Source organism: Ranitomeya variabilis, chromosome 1, assembly GCF_051348905.1.
Source record: "Ranitomeya variabilis isolate aRanVar5 chromosome 1, aRanVar5.hap1, whole genome shotgun sequence".
NCBI classification, from domain to species: Eukaryota; Metazoa; Chordata; class Amphibia; order Anura; family Dendrobatidae; genus Ranitomeya; species Ranitomeya variabilis.
The window spans coordinates 704,452,946-704,474,505 of record NC_135232.1 but is presented as its reverse complement, the minus strand read 5'-3'; the positions used below and the strand labels follow the sequence as shown (position 1 = coordinate 704,474,505).

At 43.6% G+C, this 21,560-nt stretch overlaps 1 protein-coding gene across 1 annotated transcript in view; it reads right to left on the bottom strand.

The window, feature by feature from the left end:
• Window positions 1–21,560, bottom strand: part of MAP4K5 (mitogen-activated protein kinase kinase kinase kinase 5) — a 111,286-nt gene that overhangs the window by 70,397 nt on the left and 19,329 nt on the right. Inside the window, exon 2 of the mRNA XM_077267322.1 lies at window positions 3,229–3,286. Coding sequence (XP_077123437.1) covers window positions 3,229–3,286 — 58 coding nt within the window. The remainder of the gene's footprint in view (window positions 1–3,228; window positions 3,287–21,560) is intronic.

The following is a 21,560-nucleotide window of genomic DNA, read 5'->3' as shown; positions in this document are numbered from 1 at the left end:
CTGCAAAGTTGTCTGCAGGATGTGTTTTTTCCCCATAGACTAACATTACCGTCGTGCGACGGTTGCGTCGTGTTTTGGCGCACCGCCGCCACAAAAAAACGTTACATGTAACTTTTTGTGCGTCGGGACCGCCATTTTGGACCGTGTATGCGCGGCCAAACTCCGCCCTCTCCTCCCCGGACATTACAATGGGGCAGCAGAAGCGTCTTAAGACTGCTTCCGCTGCCAACGTCGGGCATTTTCTTCACAGTATGCGTCGGGCCGACGCAGCGCGACGGCCCCGTACCGACGCTAGTGTGAAAGCAGTCTAAGGCTGCCATCACACTAGCAGTATTTGGTCAGTATTTCACATCAGTATTTGTATGCCAAAACCAGGAGTGGGTGATAAATGCAGAAGTGGTGCATATGTTTCTATTATACTCTTCCTCTAATTGTTCCACTCCTGGGTTTGGCTTACAAATACAGATGTAAAATACTGACCAAATACTGATAGTGTGACGGCAGCCTAAGAAAAAAATAATAAAACTGAAATCAGAGTCATATTATCATAGATTACAATGACTGATAACACCTCTATATACAGTAGATAACACAGGATCCACTATCCACAATAGATGATGTCACAGCTCACCTCCTCCTCCTGTACAATGACTGATAACTCCTCTATATACAGTAGATAACACAGGATCCACCATTCACAATAGATGATGTCACAGCTCACCTCCTCCTCCTGTACAATGACTGATAACACCTCTATATACAGTAGATAACACAGGATCCACCATTCACAATAGGTGATGTCACAGCTCACCTCCTCCTGTACAATGACTGATAACTCCTCTATATACAGTAGATAACACAGGATCCACTATCCACAATAGATGTCACAGCTCACCTCCTCCTCCTGTACAATGACTGATAACTCCTCTATATACAGTAGATAGCACAGGATCCACCATTCACAATAGGTGATGTCACAGCTCACCTCCTCCTGTACAATGACTGATAACTCCTCTATATACAGTAGATAGCACAGGATCCACCATTCACAATAGATGATGTCACAGCTCACCTTCTCCTCCTGTACAATGACTGATAACACCTCTATACACAGCAGACAACACAGGATCCATAATTTAGAATAGGTGATGTCAAAGCTCACCTTCTCCTCTTGTACAAGGACCTTTGCACTGATTAGAGAATGCTCAGATAATACTTCTATAGAAACAAATAAGCAGCAATAAACTGATCTATACCATTTGCAAAACAAGAAGGCTTGTAGGCCTAAGGGTAAGTTCACACTAGGTGATTTTTTTAGCATTTTTTTTTCTGCGGCATAACCCGATCTCTTTGCAGGAAAGAAGCATGTTTTCCTTGTTTTTTCTTGCATTTTTTGCAAGCTAGCTTTGTCTCTTGTACATGCTGATAAAAGTTTAGTGTTAAAGAAAAAAGTTCCATTTTATAGAATCAGGTTTTGGAATAAAAAAACACAGCAACACTGATACCGGCATTTTTGATGCGTTTCTTTTCACCACTCATTCATTACAATGGATGAACAACGCTGAAAGAAGCGACGTGCTCCATTTTGCAAAAAAACATGCAAAAGCAAAAAATCCAAGCAGTCTGCATAAGATTTCTGAAAACTCATAGACTTTGCTGGTACTGTAAAACAGGTGAGAATTTGCATAAAAAAAAAATAAATACAAATTGCTGAAAAAACACCCAGTGTTAACTTAGCCTAAAGGTTAGTGTGAAAATTGGAAAATTGCAAGATTTTTTTTTATTAATTATAGATATATTAATATGGAAAAAGGAGCAAGTATAAAATAAACAAGAAAAAAAAAAAAAAAAAGGCATAACATTTTTTTTCCTTTAAAAGGAAAAGTAAGTAGACAAGACGCGCTTCAGAGTTTTCTAACCTCCGGTGACCAACTCTTAATCCCCAGAAACTTCATCTCTGGCAAAAAAAAGTGGCACAGAAATGGGCTGGGTTTACTAGAGCAACACTATATTCTATATATATATGGCATTTGGAGAGGCAGTCTAAGTGAATCTAGCAACTATATTGTAATCCTCACAAATTCATTTAACGTTTACCTCCACTCACGTCTACGCCTGGGTAGGAAGACTTCAATCCTGCGTAAACCCTATCCACCTCCCAATAGGAGCAGTCACATGGACAACATACAGCAAAGGCCACATGGGGTCTAGCTGCAAAATCTGTCCTGTATTTATCCAGGTATTTGTGCAGACTCTTTGTATTTGGCTCATTGAACATCTTATACGGGATCTCCGCATCCAGTAGTACAGAAAAAATCAGACAGCGATGCATTTTGGCCTTTGCCGCTTGCTCCAGCTCCCATTGTAATCACGGACTTTCATTACAACAGACTCTGGCAGGCAGCCACCCAGGGCTCAATAGTCATGCAGGAAGATTTTTGGATGTCTATTCACGACACCTGTCGTGTCTGTGGTTTCCAGATATTAATTACTACTCAATTAACTAAACAGAAATCACTGTCATACAAATACTTAACCTCCCTCATGTGACTGTAGGGGCAAAAACACCAGTTACTTACATACGGACGATACAGCTTTAAAAAGGTCAATAGCAAAAAACTGAACTAAAAACCTTGTACAAATCCCTGAGCTCCTCCAATTCTGCCACCACTTGTCCATTTTGCAATGAGTCGCTCCAATGAAAAGATAGTCACATCTGTTGCTTTTTGAGTGCAGTATGTGAAATCTCTGCTGCAAAAATGACAACAGATGCAAAATATAAGCGCAACCGAGTCGCACCTAAATTCTGACACTTCTCAAAGTTTTTACTCCAGAATTGTGACATGAAAGCTTTGATGAATTCAGCCCATTGACTTTTTTTTTTTGTAAAGTATAGGCAACCAATATTGGATCAGTGGGAGTCTCAGCACCTATTTGAAGCAACTGTGGCGCCCCTGTGAGCACTGCATCGTCTACTACATTGAAAAGGCTGCAGCACACAGTCCCTTCAAACAGGGATTGGGGGGTGCTGAGAGTCCGACTCTGATCTAACATTGATGGCTAAGGATAATCAGCAATATTCTGATACCAGGAAATCCTGTAACTACGATGAGCGGCTGCAGAGATTCGCTCGAGCAATAGGATTGTCTCCTTGAACAGGAGACATTTGGATCCAACACATCTAGGATTTGTGACAACTCTTCTTGTAGACTGTCTGAAAGAACTCACCAGGCTCCAGTTTAATAATCTTCACTGCAGCCAGCTCCCCAGTCTGTAGATTCCTGGCCTGGAAGCAAACACAAAAGGAACGGTTAGTTATTGTGCCTGTCCAAAAACAAAAACACATCATCCCTCCATTACTGCGTCTGAGACTGACTTCCAGAAAAATTGCAGCTGCAGCATCTCTCCCTTATTGTGTCTGTGAGACCGCCATTCAGAAGAGCGAGTGCAGCTGCAGCATCTCTCCGTTATTGTGTATGCGAGTGCCATTCAGAAGAGCGAGTGCAGCTGCAGCATCTCTCCCTTATTGTGTCTGCGAGACCGCCATTCAGAAGAGCGAGTGCAGCTGCAGCATCTCTCCCTTATTGTGTCTGTGAGACCGCCATTCAGAAGAGCGAGTGCAGCTGCAGCATCTCTCCCTTATTGTGTCTGTGAGACCGCCATTCAGAAGAGCGAGTGCAGCTGCAGCATCTCTCCCTTATTGTGTCTGTGAGACCGCCATTCAGAAGAGCGAGTGCAGCTGCAGCATCTCTCCCTTATTGTGTCTGTGAGACCGCCATTCAGAAGAGCGAGTGCAGCTGCAGCATCTCTCCCTTATTGTGTCTGCGAGACCGCCATTCAGAAGAGCGAGTGCAGCTGCAGCATCTCTCCCTTATTGTGTCTGCGAGACCGCCATTCAGAAGAGCGAGTGCAGCTGCAGCATCTCTCCCTTATTGTGTCTGCGAGACCGCCATTCAGAAGAGCGAGTGCAGCTGCAGCATCTCTCCCTTATTGTGTCTGTGAGACTGCATGCCATGAGAATTATTGTTATTGTGTTATATATACACATGGAAGTAAAAAGACCCCAAATACTGCCTTATCATTGGCAGACAGTAATCGTACAAGCCTAGTTTTCTACATTAGAATGGTCCGTTGCTGGTTGGATAATGAGGGGCGACAGTGAGAGGAAGATCAGTGCCACGTCCTGCTGTGCAGCATCAGTGCCACGTCCTGCTGTGCAGCATCAGTGCCACGTCCTGCTGTGCAGCATCAGTGCCACGTCCTGCTGTGCAGCATCAGTGCCACGTCCTGCTGTGCAGCATCAGTGCCACGTCCTGCTGTGCAGCATCAGTGCCACGTCCTGCTGTGCAGCATCAGTGCCACGTCCTGCTGTGCAGCATCAGTGCCACGTCCTGCTGTGCAGCATCAGTGCCACGTCCTGTTGTGCAGCATCAGTGCTACATCTTTATGTGCAGCACAAGCAGCTGCACAGATGTCACAAAAGACAAAATTCATCAACAAGTCAGGAAACGTTCAGAATTAGTTAAATATATATCTCCATTTATATCCATCTGCTTTCTTCCAGAAATCGCTCCACATCTGTTGACCCTGGTATTACACCTCAGCTTCATTACAGTGAACTGGGCTGAGCTGCAATACCACTCACAACCTGTGGCCAGGTGTGAAAGAAAGCCAACATAATTTCTTATCCAAGAGGAACCTGTGAAAACTTTTAGTGTAAATACACACTTAAGGAACAACACGCTTTTAGGGATCTAGATTAATGGTAGCGCGCGCTCATTTTCTGAACTCTTGCAGCTGTATTACACGTAGTGTGTGAGGTGCAAACAATTCTTTAGGATTAATGTCTCCCTCTTTGTGATCTGGTATACTGAATAACTAAAACAGATCCACTTCCCACGTGTACCAGACTGCAAACCGCACATGAGCAACAGCACAGGGACAACTGCATTTCTGACAGGTCTGTTCCTGTTTTATGACCCGGTACATATATGCACAAGCAACTGATCAACAGCCACCTCAAATAGTTGGGAGTCTGTGACAGTGCTGTTCTTCCTGCCCTTCCTGGTTCATGGACCGGCAGAACAACAAAGGCAGGAGGAGGAAAAGGAAGAAAGTAAAATGTCTAACAATGAAATTTGCCCTTAAAAGCAGTACAGTGAATTTTACATGGTCCCTCATTCCACTGGACAACATCAACACCCGATTCTCGTCTTCCTTGACAGCAGATTCAATTTATTGGTTTTCCTTTCCTCTAAACACAACACAGGCTCAGTGTGATGGGAATCACAGAGGTGACAGATGCATGAGGAGTTACATGCACCCAAGGATGCAGTAATCAGAATGCAACTTTATATCTGACTAGCTGAAGAGCCCGGCGTTGCCTGGGCATAGTAAATATCTGTGGTTAGTTATAGCACCTCACTTGTCTTATTTTCCATCAAGCCTCTCATTTTCCCCCTCACTCCTCTCATTCCCCCTAACACTTGTCATTTTGACATCACATCTGTCATTTTCCGATCACTCCACTATTTTCCCTCACTCCTCTCATTTTGCACTCACACCTTTTCATTTTCACCTCACACCCCTCATTTTCAAATCACACCTCTCATTTTCCCCTCAGTATATACATGTTTGTAATCTCCCTTATATATAGTATACACCTGTATGTCATCTCCCCTGTAAATAGTATATACCTGCTGTATGTCATCTCCTTCTCTATATACCTATGTGTCATCTCCTCTTTTATATAGCATATATCTGTACGTCATCTCCTCCTGTATATAGTATATACCTGTGTGTCATCTGCTACTGTATATAGTATATACCTGTGTGTCTTCTACTGTATATAGTATATATCTGTGTGTCATCTCCTCCTGTATATAGTATATACGTGTCTCATCTCCCCTGTATATAGTATATACTTGTGTGTCATCTCCCCTGTATATAGTATATACCAGTGTGTCATCTCCTCCTGTATCTATCTATATATATAATTGTCTAAGGGTTTTTCCGTCTGTCTGTCTGTCCTGGAAATCCCGCGTCTGACCAATCAGAGACGGGCACAGCATGGCGACGATGATGTCATAATGGAAATCAATCGACCAATCAGCGACGGGCACAGTATCGACGTAGATGTCAATGGTTGCCATGGCGTTGGGCACAGCATGGCGACGATGATGTCATAAAGGTTGCCTCGACCAATCAGCGACGGGCACAGTCTGCCGCGAATTCGCCCCGACCAATCAGCGACGGGCACAGTATCGACGTAGATGTCATAATGGTTGCCATGGCGACGATGATGTCATAAAGGTTGCCTCGACCAATCAGCGATGGGCACAGTCTGCCGCGAATTCTGGAATCATCATTGTCCATATACTACGGGGACATGCATATTCTAGAATACCCGATGCATTAGAATCGGGCCAGTCTAGTATAGTATATACCTGTATGTCATCTCCTCCTGTATATAGTATATACCTGTGTGTCATCTCCTCCTGCATATAGTATATATCTGTGTGTCATCTCCTCCTGTATTAGACCGCGTTCACACGTTATTTGCTCAGTATTTTTACCTCAGTATTTGTAAGCTAAATTGGCAGCCTGATAAATCCCCAGCCAACAGGAAGCCCTCCCCCCTGGCAGTATATATTAGCTCACACATACATATAATAGACTGGTCATGTGACTGACAGCTGCCGGGTTTCCTATATGGTACAGTTGTTGCTCTTGTAGTTTGTCTGCTTATTAATTAGATTTTTATTTTTGAAGGATAATACCAGACTTGTGTGTGTTTTAGGGCGAGTTTCATGTGTCAAGTTGTGCGTGTTGAGTTGCGTGTGGCGACATGCATGTAGCGACTTTTGTGAGATGAGTTTTGTGTGGCGACATGCGTGTAGCAACTTTGTGTGTCGAGTTGCATGTGACAGGTTAGTGTAGCAAGTTTTGCGCGTGGCGAGTTTTATGTGCGGTGCGTTTTGAGTATGTGCAAGTTTTGTGTGAGGCAACCTTTGCATGTGTTGCAACTTTTGTGCATGTGGCAATTTTTCCGCGAGTGCAAGTTTTGCGTGTGGCGAGTTTTCCATGAGGTGAGTTTTGCACGTGTGGCGAGTTTTGCGTGAGCCTAGTTTTGCATGTGACGAGTTTTGCGCGTGGCGAGTTTTGAGCGGCGACTTTTGTGTTTCGACTTTTATGTGGCGAGGTTGGTGTATGTGTGGTGAAATGTGTGCTGAGGGTGGTATATGTGTTCAAGCATGTGGTAGCGTGTGGTGCATTTTGTGTGTGTGTTCATATCCTCGTGTGTGGTGAGTATCCCATGTCGGGACCCCACCTTAGCAACTTTACAGTATATACTCTTTGGCGCCATCGCTCTCACTCTTAAAGTCCCCCTTGTTCACATCTGGCAGCTGTCAATTTGCCTCCCAACACTTTTCCTTTCACTTTTTCCCCCATTATGTAGATAGGGGCAAAATTGTTTGGTGAATTGGAACGCGCGGGGTTAAACTTTCACCTCACAACATAGCCTATGATGCTCTCAGGGTCCAGACGTGTGCAAAATTTTGTGGCTGTAGCTGCAACGGTGCAGATGGCAATCCCAGACATACACACACACACATTCAGCTTTATAAATTAGATATACCTGTAAGTCATCTCCCCTGTATATAGTATATACCTGTATGTCATCTCCCCTGTATATAGTATATACCTGTGTCTTATCTCCTCCTGTATGTAATATATAGCTGCATGTCATCTCCTCCTGTATATAGTATATACCTGTATGTCATCTCCTCCTGTATATAATATATAGCTGTATATCATCTCCCCTGTATATAGTATATACCTGTATGCCATCTCCTCCTGGCTGACAATTTGCCTCCAACACTTTTCCTTTCACTTTTTCCCCCCATTATGTAGATAGGGGCAAAATTGTTTGGCGAATTGGAACGCGTGGGGTTAAAATTTTGCCTCACAACATAGCCTATGACGCTCTCGGGGTCCAGACGTGTGACTGTGTAAAATTTTGTGGCTGTAGCTGCGACGGTGCAGATGCCAATCCCGGACACACACACACACACACACACACACACACACACACACACACACACACACACACACAGCTTTATATATTAGATTGCACATATTCAATATTCATCTCCAATTAAGAGACATTGGCTCCCAAAGGCCTTATTATATTGCATGCTCCAGCTGCATAATGAAAGCACAACTTCTGCCCAGGGCAGGGACTGCTCAATCGCTGCTTACAGAACACTTAGTACTTGGACATCCATCTCTAAATCTGGTGCCATGAATTTGTGTGTTCAGTAATGGGTGCAATGCACTAAAAGTAGAAGCCATTATACACATAAAAAAGCACAGTACTGAAAAATAAAAACGAGTAAAGTGTAATGTAAAGGGTTAGGATCAATGTGCACAGACAGAGTAAACATAAGTGCGTGATCAGTGTCGGCACATGTTACAGACGTGCAGTACAGGCAGGCTTGGATCATTACAGAATCTGTGAAGTTGTTAAAAATGATAGTTTAGGAAGCAGATTCCGGGATTCCAATCTGTACGAATCGCCCAACATTAGGGATGGATACAACTACAGTACACTGGTTTTTCAGGAGCTAGCTTGAAATTTTTAGTTTCCAATCATTAAGAACTCCTAGAGGTATCAATCACAACCTAAACGAAAAGACAGGTGCGGGTATCCAAACAACGAACCTCAAGGACATTTTATGCAATTTTTAGCCTTCAGCTCTCCTTTACTTGTTGTTTTTCTTTATTTCACCAATTTTACCTAAAAATCTAAAATCGGGCGTAAAGTGAAAATGAGGTAAAGCACAAAAAAACATGGAAAACGTGCTCCTTAAAGGGAACCTGTCACCTGAATTTGGCGGGACCAGTTTTGGGTCATATGGGCGGGGTTTTCGGGTGTTTGATTCACCCTTTCCTTACCCGCTGGCTGCAATATTGGATTGAAGTTCATTCTCTGTCCTCCATAGTACACGCCTGCGTAAGGCAAGATTGCCTTGCGCAGGCGTGTACTCTGGAGGACAGAGAATGAACTTCAATCCAATATTGCGGCCAGCATGCAGCCAGCGGGTAAGGAAAGGGTGAATCAAACACCCGAAAACCCCGCCCATATGACCCAAAACTGGTCCCGCCAAATTCAGGTGACAGGTTCCCATTAACACTTCCTCATAGAAATCCATAAAAATCCATGTGCTACTAGTACTCCAAATTGGGAAAGCGAGTAAGGCTACTTTCACACTAGCGTTTTTGGCAGCACGTCGCAATGCGCCATTTAGGAGAAAAACGCATCCTGCAAAGTTGTCTACAGGATGCGTTTTTTCCCCGTAGACTAACATTATCGACGCATTGCGACGCAGTGCCATACGTCGCAACCGTCGTGCGACGGTTGCGTCGTGTTTTGGCGCACTGCCGCCACAAAAAACGTTACATGTAACTTTTTGTGCGCCGGGACCGCCATTTTCAACCGCGCATGCGCGGCCGAAACTCCGCCCCCTCCTCCCAGTACCTTGCAATGGGGCAGCGGAAGCGTCGCAAGACTGCTTCCGCTGCCCACGTCGGGCATTTTTGTCACAGTATGCGTCGGTAAGTCGCGCCGACACAGCGCGACGGCCCCGTACCGACACTAGTGTGAAAGCTGCCTTAGAGGGGGAGTTTTTGAAGCTGCAGTACAAAAGTGAAGTGAGGACAGAGGAGAGCGTCCATAGTAAAATCCCAATACAGCCGCAGACGACTCAGTAATTCAGAGCACTGATGCAAGTGGCCATAAGAACGGGAATAGGGGGTGGGGGCACTCAATGAAAATTCAGCTGGTGCTGGAGATGTCGCAGAAGCCTCCTCCTGTTGTGTGCCAGAAGACTTTGGTATTTGGCCTGCAGTGGAATCCCAGCTGCTTATGGATTAGGGTTCCGGAACGGACCCTGCACAGATCTCCCCAATGTAATAGAATATTCCTGGCAAACTCCTGCCATAACGGACTGCAGGCAAGCCCCCGAGTCCTGGTCATGTAGCAAAGTGATTCATCAAATTAGTTAATTTAAAAACATACTTGTTGTTTCAGGTGACTTTTCAGAATAAGGCTACTTTCACACTAGCGTCGGGAACAACCCGTCGCTGTGCGTCGGGCCGAGGTTCCCGACGCTAGCGTGGTCTCCGCCGCACAACGGGGGCAGCGGATGCATTTTTCCCACGCATCCGCTGCCCCATTGTGAGGTGCGGGGAAGTGCGGGGAGGTGGGGGCGGAGTTCCGGCCGCGCATGCGTGGTCGGAAAAAGCGGACCGTCGGGAGCAAAAAACGTTACATGTAACGTTTTTTTCTCCCGACGGTCCGCTACCACACGCCCAAGCGTCGCAAAACGGACGCAACGTTTGGCAATGCGTCGCAAATGCGTCGCTAATGTTAGTCTATGACGAAAAAACGTATCCAGCAAGAACTTTTGCTGGATGCGTATTTTCGGCAAAACGACGCATTTGCGACGTATTGCAGTTAACGCTAGTGTGAAAGTAGCCTCAGCTGTACTGCGTGTACCAATACCATTTCTGATCAATATATGACTTGTATCCTGCATGTTTCACCAGTATTCCCCTCGACAGGACCCATTTTTGGTAGTGTTTTAAAGGGAACCTGTCACCTGCGGGACCGGTTTTCGGTCATATGGGCGGGGTTTTCGGGTGTTTGATTCACCCTTTCCTTACCCACTGGCTGTATGCTGGCCGCAATATTGGATTGAATAATAATAATAATAATCTTTATTTTTATATAGCGCTAACATATTCCGCAGCGCTTTACAGGTTGCACACATTATCGTTGCTGTCCCCGTTGGGGCTCACAATCTAAATTCCCTATCAGTATGTCTTTGGAATGTGGGAGGAAACCGGAGTGCCCGGAGGAAACCCACGCAAACACGGAGAGAACATAAACTCTTTGCAGATGTTGTCCTTAGTGGGGCTTGAACCCAGGACTTCAGTGCTGCAAGGCTGCTGTGCTATCCACTGCGCCACCGTGCTGCCCGGGACATAGTGCGCCGGCGCATGCGCACTAATGCTTTTCGGCTTCGCCCGCAGTTGGGCAAAGCATACTGCACGTGCGCAAGGCAAGATTGCCTTGCGCAGGCGTGTACTACGGAGGACAGAGAATGAACTTCAATCCAATATTGCGGCCAGCATGCAGCCAGCGGGTAAGGAAAGGGTGAATCAAACACCCGAAAACCCCGCCCATATGACTGAAAACCGGTCCCGCCAAATTCAGGTGACAGGTTCCCTTTAACTAGGGGGTGCAAACTAGTTCTCCTGTCTCCAATTTCAGTATCTGCGTGTTCACAGACTATATTATACAGCAGTATAGAGCAGTGTGGCTGTGAATCCAACACATTAGAGACACAGACCTCTGCTGCTAGTTTCTCTTTTTCACTTCGCTCCTGCTGTGCTATCCTGATAAACTTCAAAAGGAAACTAAACTTAAGATGATTGACCAATGGTGAATTTGAAAAGTTTTTCAGAGTGAATGATGAATTTAAGAGGCAGGGGAGAACAAGAGTGGAACTCCTCTGCTACGATATACTACATACCTTAGATTTGCTTGTACTACTGATTTAAGCAGTTTGTTGAAAGGACAGTGACCACTCAGATCTGGACAGACAAATACTTAGTGTCTTTTCAAACTTTACGTGTGAATTATACCATAAAGACCCAACCTAGGAACGGCAGCCATCGTTTTAATAGGGAATGGCCGACATAAGCGGGTTAAGCAGGGACATAGCATCATGCAAAGAAGAAACCTAGCCAACATATGCACCGTCTGTCTATGCAAGTACCAGCCCGTGTCTTCATCAGAGGGTTATGGGAGGCGACTGCTTCATTGTCACCAAGACAGGGAGCCGAGTGTTTCTCCGAGTAGCCAGGATGGTGGTAGACAAATGCGGCCCTGTCCACTTCGTAACTAATGCATATTGTCCACACAGGGCCCGCACGATGAATGCACAAAGAATCTGCATTTTATTATCACATGAGATTCCTACACTCTAACCATGTGCAGATGTCTAAATCTATCAACCAATCCCTATGGAAAACCATTGTAACAAGCAAATAATGCTCGAATCTACTACAGGATGTGTCCCCCAAATTCTGCAACAGAAAAGCAGCACAATCCAGTCCTTGCTCCCTTACTGTCGCCATTCAGAAGTTTTGGAAAGCCGAAGATCACCCACGAGGAAGCTGCAACATAATGCTTCGAGGGGGGAACGGCCCTCTCTCCCGATGTGTCTGCTGTAATAAATATGTGCATTATTAATGAAGGATCTTTTCTTATAACTCCGCTTTGTGCCGATTCTCAGTTACACCTCCTGGAAATAGATATGCACTTGACTTTTACAAGTCTCTATCGTAAAGAAAAAAGGAGTCTAATGTACTGACTGTGTTCCCAACTGTAGACCAAGCGGTGCACTGAATCTGATGTACAGTGCCCCAATAAGAGCCACAGGGAGGGCAGGTTTAATCAGGGACCATTATGTCTGGGAAGCTGGGGCGACCTTGCAACTATAGGAGAAATGGTTTCTAGAACTTTGTAGACCCCCACTGCTAAAATCTGACTAAAATGAAGATCCAAAAGCATCATTCATGTTCTGGAGCAGGATGCTCGTCACACAAGGCCATGAAGGTTGCTAAATAACTGCACCATGTATATAGGAGATTTTGTATTTATAACTTTTTCCTATTGTTATTGTAAAATCAGAATACGATTCAAGGAATTTTTGGAGCAGATGATTTTTAAGCCCCATCTATACTAAATGCTGAGAAAAGAATTATCAGGGCGCCCGAAGATAATCATTGTGTAACTGCTAGTGCTGGAGCGTGTGGGGCATATTTCTAGCAGGCTTCCCCTTAATCCATGACTAATTATATAGAGAACAGCTTACTGCGAGCGCACGGTCTGGAAAACATGCCAGATCCCTGTAAACCATTCAAAACTACTGGGTCGCAAAACCCTTTCATTCAGTCAGTACAATACTGCGCCTAGACACCGACTCCAGAAGGAGAAATACCGGCCGGCCGAACACAACCCGAACGCGGCTACAGGGAAACCTTACCAAGACGACCCCCCAAAGTTACAGTGGTAGTGGTCTTCCACAGTACATAATCTATCAAGGATAAAGGGAGGGATCCCTATGGCTTCATTCTCAGTTGACGGCACTGTAAATATAAAGATGACCAAGTGTCTCAGCTGCCCAGATCAGTAGCATGGGGCAATAGTGAGTATGTGTGACCGACAGCTCCATTCAGCTCCTCCTGGCAATAATCTTGTAATCTTGCAGCCAGAGAAGAGGCAAGGATGATGGAATCCGTTTTAACAATTACCTATTCAGTGGTCAGTTACCGTAATTAACTTTTCTGCCAAAACAATAAAAACAGAACACAACTTTCTGATGGGGTACCTGGAAATTAGCTTTTACCCCCCTAAAGTATCCCATCACGTCTGCTTGTTCCCAGTATGGCGGGATACCTTATAAAATAGAAATATAATATCCTCCAACAACAGCAAATAAAGCATCTGAGAGGAGGACCTCTGTTAAGCGCATCAGTACGGTAAGTTGTATTTTATCATAAAAAAGGGACATATATTCTCCAACCACAAGTAGAAATCCATGATACATTTTGTATCAACTCCTTGCCTTGTTAGAAAGTTGCAGAACTTTGCCTTTAACCATTATGAAGCTAATTTACATACATTTGGAAAACTCCCTTAGGTACATTATATAAATGTCACTTTCTTCCCTGTCTTCTGCAGGGGGCCACAATACCGAGAGAAAGCTATACTAAAATATGCTCAAACTATTGGGGGGGGAACAAGTATGAAGAGCCCTATCACAACAACTAAAATTCTCTTCTGTAAAACCAGCCAGGCGTGATTTCCATGAAACCGGCAGGACATGTCACAACTGCGATACACCCTCTGTAACCGGCATGGACATTCCTCCGGCTCTGACATTTATGGACTGCGGAGAATCCCCCTTGGGGGGGGGGGGGGGAAATTATAGCTTTGCTTCTTGTTTGGATGAGGGGTCTAAAAGGAACCAACCAGCTGCAAATTCAGTCACTTAATCTGAGCACCGAACACGTTTAATGTATTCTCACTGATCATCTTCCGGTTGTATTTTATGCAAACTTCGCCGCCCATATGCCCCACATGACAACTGCACACAATCACTAACTGCAGCGGTACATGGTCCAGTCAGCACAGGCCAGTGATCAGCAGTTGCAGTCAACACCCTTTATGGCTTATTCACACTGGGTTTGCAGGGAATTTTAATAATGTATGTGCTGGGAAGGCTCCAAATGCTACCATTGATCCGGCAAAGGTCCTCTTAGATACTGTTGGGACGAGAATTTTTTTTTCTCCCAGTATAACATTGCATAGTTGACTACATCATCTTATACAAAGGCAACAACAGCAGGAAAAATATTATAAGTCAGCCCAAATTTTTATTGTTTGGGGGTAGGGGGTGCAGTGGCACCTATAAGTGTCTATAGAGATAGAGAAAAGGAACAGATGCAAAATAGTTCCAATCAGTATTTACCCTAATGAGATGACAGTCTGTAAGATGCATTCTGCCCCTAGATAGGCCACTTTTTGGTTCTCTGCACACTATCACTGCCCTACGTTTAGAATATTTACGGGGTAAAGCTCTTGGCCCATATACAGGTCCTTCTCAAAAAATTTGCATATAGTGTTAAATTTCATTATTTAACATAATGTAATGATTACAATTAAACTTTCATATATTATAGATTCATTATCCACCAACTGAAATTTGTCAGGTCTTTTATTGTTTTAATACTGATGATTTTGGCCTACAACTCCTGATAACCCAAAAAACCTGTCTCAATAAATTAGCATATTTCAACCGTCCAATCAAATAAAAGTGTTTTTTAATAACAAACAAAAAAACCATCAAATAATAATGTTCAGTTATGCACTCAATACTTGGTCGGGAATCCTTTGGCAGAAATGACTGCTTCAATGCGGCGTGGCATGGAGGCAATCAGCCTGTGACACTGCTGAGATGTTATGGAGGCCCAGGATGCTTCAATAGCGGCCTTAAGCTCATCCAGAGTGTTGGGTCTTGCGTCTCTCAACTTTCTCTTCACAATATCCCACAGATTCTCTATGGGGTTCAGGTCAGGAGAGTTGGCAGGCCAATTGAGCACAGTAATACCATGGTCAGTAAACCATTTACCAGTGGTTTTGGCACTGTGAGCAGGTGCCAGGTCGTGCTGGAAAATGAAATCTTCATCTCCATAAAGCATTTCAGCCGATGGAAGCATGAAGTGCTCCAAAATCTCCTGATAGCTAGCTGCATTGACCCTGCCCTTGATGAAACACAGTGGACCAACACCAGCAGCTGACATGGCACCCCACACCATCACTGACTGTGGGTACTTGACACTGGACTTCAGGCATTTTGGCATTTCCTCCTCCCCAGTCTTCCTCCAGACTCTGGCACCTTGATTTCCGAATGACATGCAAAATTTGCTTTCATCAGAAAAAAGTACTTGGGACCACTTAGCAACAGTCCAGTGCTGCTTCACGCCTGTGCACGGTGGCTCTGGATGTTTCCACACCAGACTCAGTCCACTGCTTCCTCAGGTTCCCCAAGGTCTGGAATCGGTCCTTCTCCACAATCTTCCTCAGGGTCCGGTCACCTCTTCTCGTTGTACAGCGTTTTCTGCCACATTGTTTCCTTCCAACAGACTTACCATTGAGGTGCCTTGATACAGCACTCTGGGAACAGCCTATTTGTTGAGAAACTTCTTTCTGGGTCTTACCCTCTTGCTTGAGGGTGTCAATGATGGCCTTCTTGACATCTGTCAGGTCGCTAGTCTTACCCATGATGGGGGTTTTGAGTAATGAACCATGCAGGGAGTTTTTAAAAGCCTCAGGTATCTTTTGCATGTGTTTAGAGTTAATTAGTTGATTCATAAGATTAGGGTAATAGGTCGTTTAGAGAACCTTTTCTTGATATGCTAATTTATTGAGACAGGTTTTTTGGGTTATCAGGAGTTGTATGCCAAAATCATCAGTATTAAAACAATAAAAGACCTGACAAATTTCAGTTGGTGGATAATGAATCTATAATATATGAAAGTTTAATTGTAATCATTACATTATGGTAAATAATGAAATTTAACACTATATGCTAATTTTTTGAGAAGGACCTGTATACGAGTTCATGCACACCACGTGGACCAAAAGGACTTTAGCGTCGATCAATATACGGTTTTTCCCCTTCTATATGTGCAGACAGAAGTCCAATGCAGTAAAGAGTTTACCTAGCTGTAAACCATTCTATTACCCAAAATGGAATCCATCGGGCATTATCTGCCAGTACAGCTTTTCATCAGAGGTATATGTCAGGAAATCTTCCCAAGGCATGGCACTGATGGGCGGCTCAGACACAATGACCCACACTTATAGGGAAGAAAAAAAAAAAAAAGTAATTTACGTCAGATTGATAAATTTGACGCAAATTACACCAGCAAAACTTTTCTAAGCAAGATCGCACACTTCCCAATATAACTAGGGTCACATTGCGTTATGTGACCACGTTTAACGGACTACGTTACACCGCGGCATAACGCGGTGTTAACATAGTCCGTTAACGCCGCCATAGCCTGTAATGGTGAACGCGTCGCTAGCGCCCGCCCACATTGGGCGTGCGCTAGCGATGTGCCGTCATTTGAGTGACGGACCTCGGACACTGCTTGCAGCGTACGCGGCGCGCCCGAGGTCCGTTCCTCGCTAGTGCAGATCGGGCATCTGCGCTAGCGGGGACGCCGAACGCGGACCTAGAGAAGCATTGCGTTAGCGCAATCCGCTAGCGCTTAAGAGAAGAACCAGAGACCAAGCTGTCAAACAGCACAAGTCAATGCAAAAATTTTTGCCCAAGCGTCATCTTTTTATACATGTCATACATGTCAAATGTGGCAAATATCACAACTTAATGAAGAATTTGCAAAAAATCATGACCTTTTTTTTTTTTTTTTTTTAAACATGTGTTAAATAGGATTGCAACAAATGTATTTGTTCTGTGTCTCTTTTTCTTTTAAGACAGCTACGAACAGTCTAAAATAGGTGACTTCACACCAGGAAATTCATGTTGTGAAAATAAGGAGAGAAAAGCCACAGGCCAAATACACAGGGATCACCTTAAATAGTCAAATATTTTATTTGGTACAATAGACAACAAATTCATGTTGTATCACCAACCACAACACATCCCCTTGAGAAAGTATCTATACAAAAAAGCTAAATGTACGCTGGGGTTTTTTTGGGGGTCCTGTCCGGTGCTGCTAACCCTCCAACTTCTATACTGGTAAGCGCTATTTATCTGTATCTATTTATACTACTCTTGGACTATTTTGTTACAATTACTGCTATTATTGATTTTATTAGCTCCCTGTTTATTGTTGGCGGGTGCTCAGCATCGGTGATCTTTTGGCATCATCCTTGTGCACTTTACTCTGTTTTTCTTGTCTATATTCATTTACCTTTGTATACCTATTAATAAAGTATCTTTTAACCTATATACTCCTTTCTTCTCCTTAGTTCATTCTTATTATGGAGTTGGTATTTTTTCTGGTTTGGGGTCCTGTTTACACAATTTAGTCCTTTCCATCAAACAGTCATGTAGCCTGTTCATGTCTGAATACAAGTCCTGCGATGAGCACAATGCCTTGGGAAAATAATTTAGAATTTTTACCAAGTTTGCATTCTTTTCTTCTGTACGGGAAAGGTGATAAATGCATGATTGCTGGAGACCAATCACAATAAGCATTACTGCTTACTTCCCGGTACCACACCTGTCCGTTGGCTGTACAGCTCAGATCTATTGAAGTACGGTAAATGGAGCCGAGCTGCAGTGCCGCGCACAACCTCTGTACAGGAGGGGCACCGTCTTGGATGTAAACAGCCATGTTGATTGTGATTGGTGGTGGGGGTCCTGGCAGCAGAATCCCCAGCGAGCCATTATACCTTACAGGACAACCAAAACCCCAGGTTTAATATTTGCTCAAAGTTGATAAAATCAAAGCAGATTTCCAAGAAGGAAAACGAAGCCACTTTTAATACACGAGACCGTATCAATCACCTTCTTCAAGATCAAATGCATGAAGACAACATACGGTGTAATTATTATTTTTTTTTTAAAGTTTGTTCAGTGACACGTAAGAAATTCCAGTGATATTTTGGAAACAGGTGTCAGCACCCGGATATGGGTCCGGAGTCATCTTTCACCACTAACATAATCATGGAACATCTGAGAGGGTTGGAGAAAAGAAGAAAAAAAATAAAATGTTTGTATACTCACTAACAGGCAAGCAGAGACGGTGAAAATATCAAGGAACTGAAAGCCAGTATTTAGCCATTTCTCACAAGAATTTTACTTATTTTTTCCTCTGAGGTGGCTTACTTCAATGGTCAGAGAACCAAACCAATATACCGTACCCATATCAATGGACAAAAAAGGGTACCAGACAAATAACTATTTCAATAAAAATGCCTTCAATGAAAGCAGACCGCCAAAAAAAAAAAAAAAAATGAAAAAAATATATACAGTTATGCTCAAAAGTTTACATGCCCTAGCAGAATTTTTGCTTTCTTGGCGTCTTTCCTGAGAATATGAATGATAACACCAAAACTTTTTCTCCACTCATGGTTAGTGGTTGAATGAAGCCATTTATTGTCAAACTACTGTGTTTTCTCTTATAAATCATAATGACAACCCAAAGCATCAAAATGACCCTGATCTAAAGTTCACATCCTGGTGATTTTGGCCTGATAACATGCACAGAAGTTGACACAAATGGGTTTGAATGGCTACTAAAAGGTAACATCCTCACCTGTGACCTGTTTGCTTGTAATCAGTGTGTGTGCATAAAAGCCGAGTGAGTTTCTGGGATCCAGACAGACTCTTGCATCTTTCATCCAGCCACTGACGTTTCTGGATTGTGAATCATGGGGAAAGCAAAAGAATTGTCAATGGATCTACGCGAAAAGGTAGTTGAACAGGAAAGGTATACAAAAAGATATCCAAAGAATTGATAATGCCAGTCAGCAGCGTTCAAACTGTGATTAACAAATGGAAAATCAGAAGCTCTGTAAAAACAAAACCACAGTCAGGTAGACGAACAAAAGTTTTGGCCACAACTTCCACGAAAATTGTTCGGGATGCAAAGAAAAACTCACAAATAACATTAGCTGAAATACAGGACTCTCTGAAAACTAGCGGTGTGGCTGTTTCAAGATGCACAATAAGGAAGCACTTGAAGAAAAATGGGCTGCATGGTCAAGTCGTCAGAAGAAAGCCATTACTGCACAAATGCCACAAAGTATCTCGCCTACAATATGCAAAACAGCACAGAGACAAGCCTCAAAACTTCTGGAACAAGGTAATTTGGAGTGATGAGACCAAAATTGAACTTTTTGGCCACAACCATAAACGACGTTATTTGGAGAGAGATCAACAAGGCCTATGATGAAAGCAACACCATTCCTACTGTAAAGCACGGAGGTGGATCGCTGATGTTTTGTGGATATGTGAGCTACAAAAGGCACAGGAAACTTGGTCAAAGTTGAAGGAAAGATGAATTCAGCATGTTATCAGCAAATACTGGAGGAAATTGGCAATCAGTCTGGAAGCTGCGGGTGGGACGTACTTGGACGTTCCAACATGACAATAATTCAAAACACAAGGCCAAGTCGACCCGTCATTCGCTACAGCAGAACAAAGTGAGGGTTCTGGAGTGGCGATCTCAGTCTCCTGACCTCAATATCATTGAGCCACTCTGGGGAGATCTCAAGTGAGCAGTTCATGCTAGACAGCCCAGGAATTTACAGGACCTGGAGGCTTTTTGCCAAGAAGAGTGGGCAGAGTTACCATCTGAGAAAATTAAGACCCTCATCCACAACTACCACAAAAGACTTCAAGCTGTCAGTGATGTTAGAGGGGGCAATACACAGGATTAAGAAATGGGGTATGTAAACTTTTGATCAGGGTCATTTGGATGTTTTGGGTTGTCACTTTCACTTTACACCATGTTTGATAAATTTCCCCCTCTTAACCCGATTACACATACTGTCCACCTACCTTTGGACGTGCGTGTGTGTGTGCCTACGTGCGTATATACAGTATATATATATATATATATATATATATATATATATATATATATATATATATATATATATATATATATATATATATATATATATATATTAGGACAAAACACATAACATGGTTAATAATAGATACACAATGGTGTGAATTAAAGTGCATAGGTGCAAAGAGATCAATATATATTGCATCACATACGGTGCACAGCATGCAAAAAAAGTGGAAATGCACACTCCAATAGCATAAGTGTAATGAAACACGTATAATGCCCATAGTGCAAGAAAAAACAATATGAATTCAATGAAGGAAAAAAGGGGCCTGTACCTTTAAGTTCCACCTGATCCTAATACGGACACACCCCGATGCACATTTCGGAATCAAATTCATTTGTCAGGGGAACTTGATTCCGAAACGCGCGTCGGGGCGTGCTCCATATTAGGATGAGGAGGATATATTTCATATTTTTCCTTTTTTTGGTCTGCTGCTTGTAGTACTATATATTTTATACACACACACATATATTTATTTATTTAACCCCTTTCTGACCTCGGACGGGATAGTACGTCCGAGGTCAGAACCCCCACTTTGATGCAGGCTCCGGCGGTGAGCCCGCATCAAAGCCGGGACATGTCTGCTGTTTTGAACAGCCGACATGTGCCCGCTATAAACTAGTTAAATGCCGCTGTCAAACGCTGACAGTAGCACTTAACCGCCGCTTCCGGACGGAAGTGAGCGCATCGCTGACCCCCATCACATGATCGGGGGTCAGCGATGCTTCTGTATAGTAACCATAGAGGTCCTTAAGACCTCTATGGTTACTGATCCCCGGTAGCTGTGAGTGCCACCCTGTGGTCGGCGCTCACAGCACACCTGCATTTCTGCTGCATAGCAGCGATCTGATGATCGCTGCTATGTAGCAGAGGCGATCGAGTTGTGCCAGCTTCTAGCCTCCCATGGAGGCTACTAAAGCATGGCAAAAGTAAAAGTAAAAAAAATTAAAAAAATATATAAAAGTTTAAATCACCCCCTTTTGCCCCATTCAAAATAAATCAATTAACAAAAAAAAAAATCAAACCTACACATATTTGGTATCGCCGCGTTCAGAATCGCCCGATCGATCAATAAAAAAAGCATTAACCTGATCGCTAAACAGTGTAGCGAGAAAAAAAATTTGAATTACGAATTTAGAATTACGTTTTTTTGTCGCCACGACATTGCATTAAAATGCAATAACGGCGATCAAAAGAACGTATCTGCACCGAAATGATATCATTAAAAACGCCAGCTTAGCATGCAAAAAATAAGCTCTCACCCGACCCCAGATCATGAAAAATGGAGACGTTACGGGTATCGGAAAAT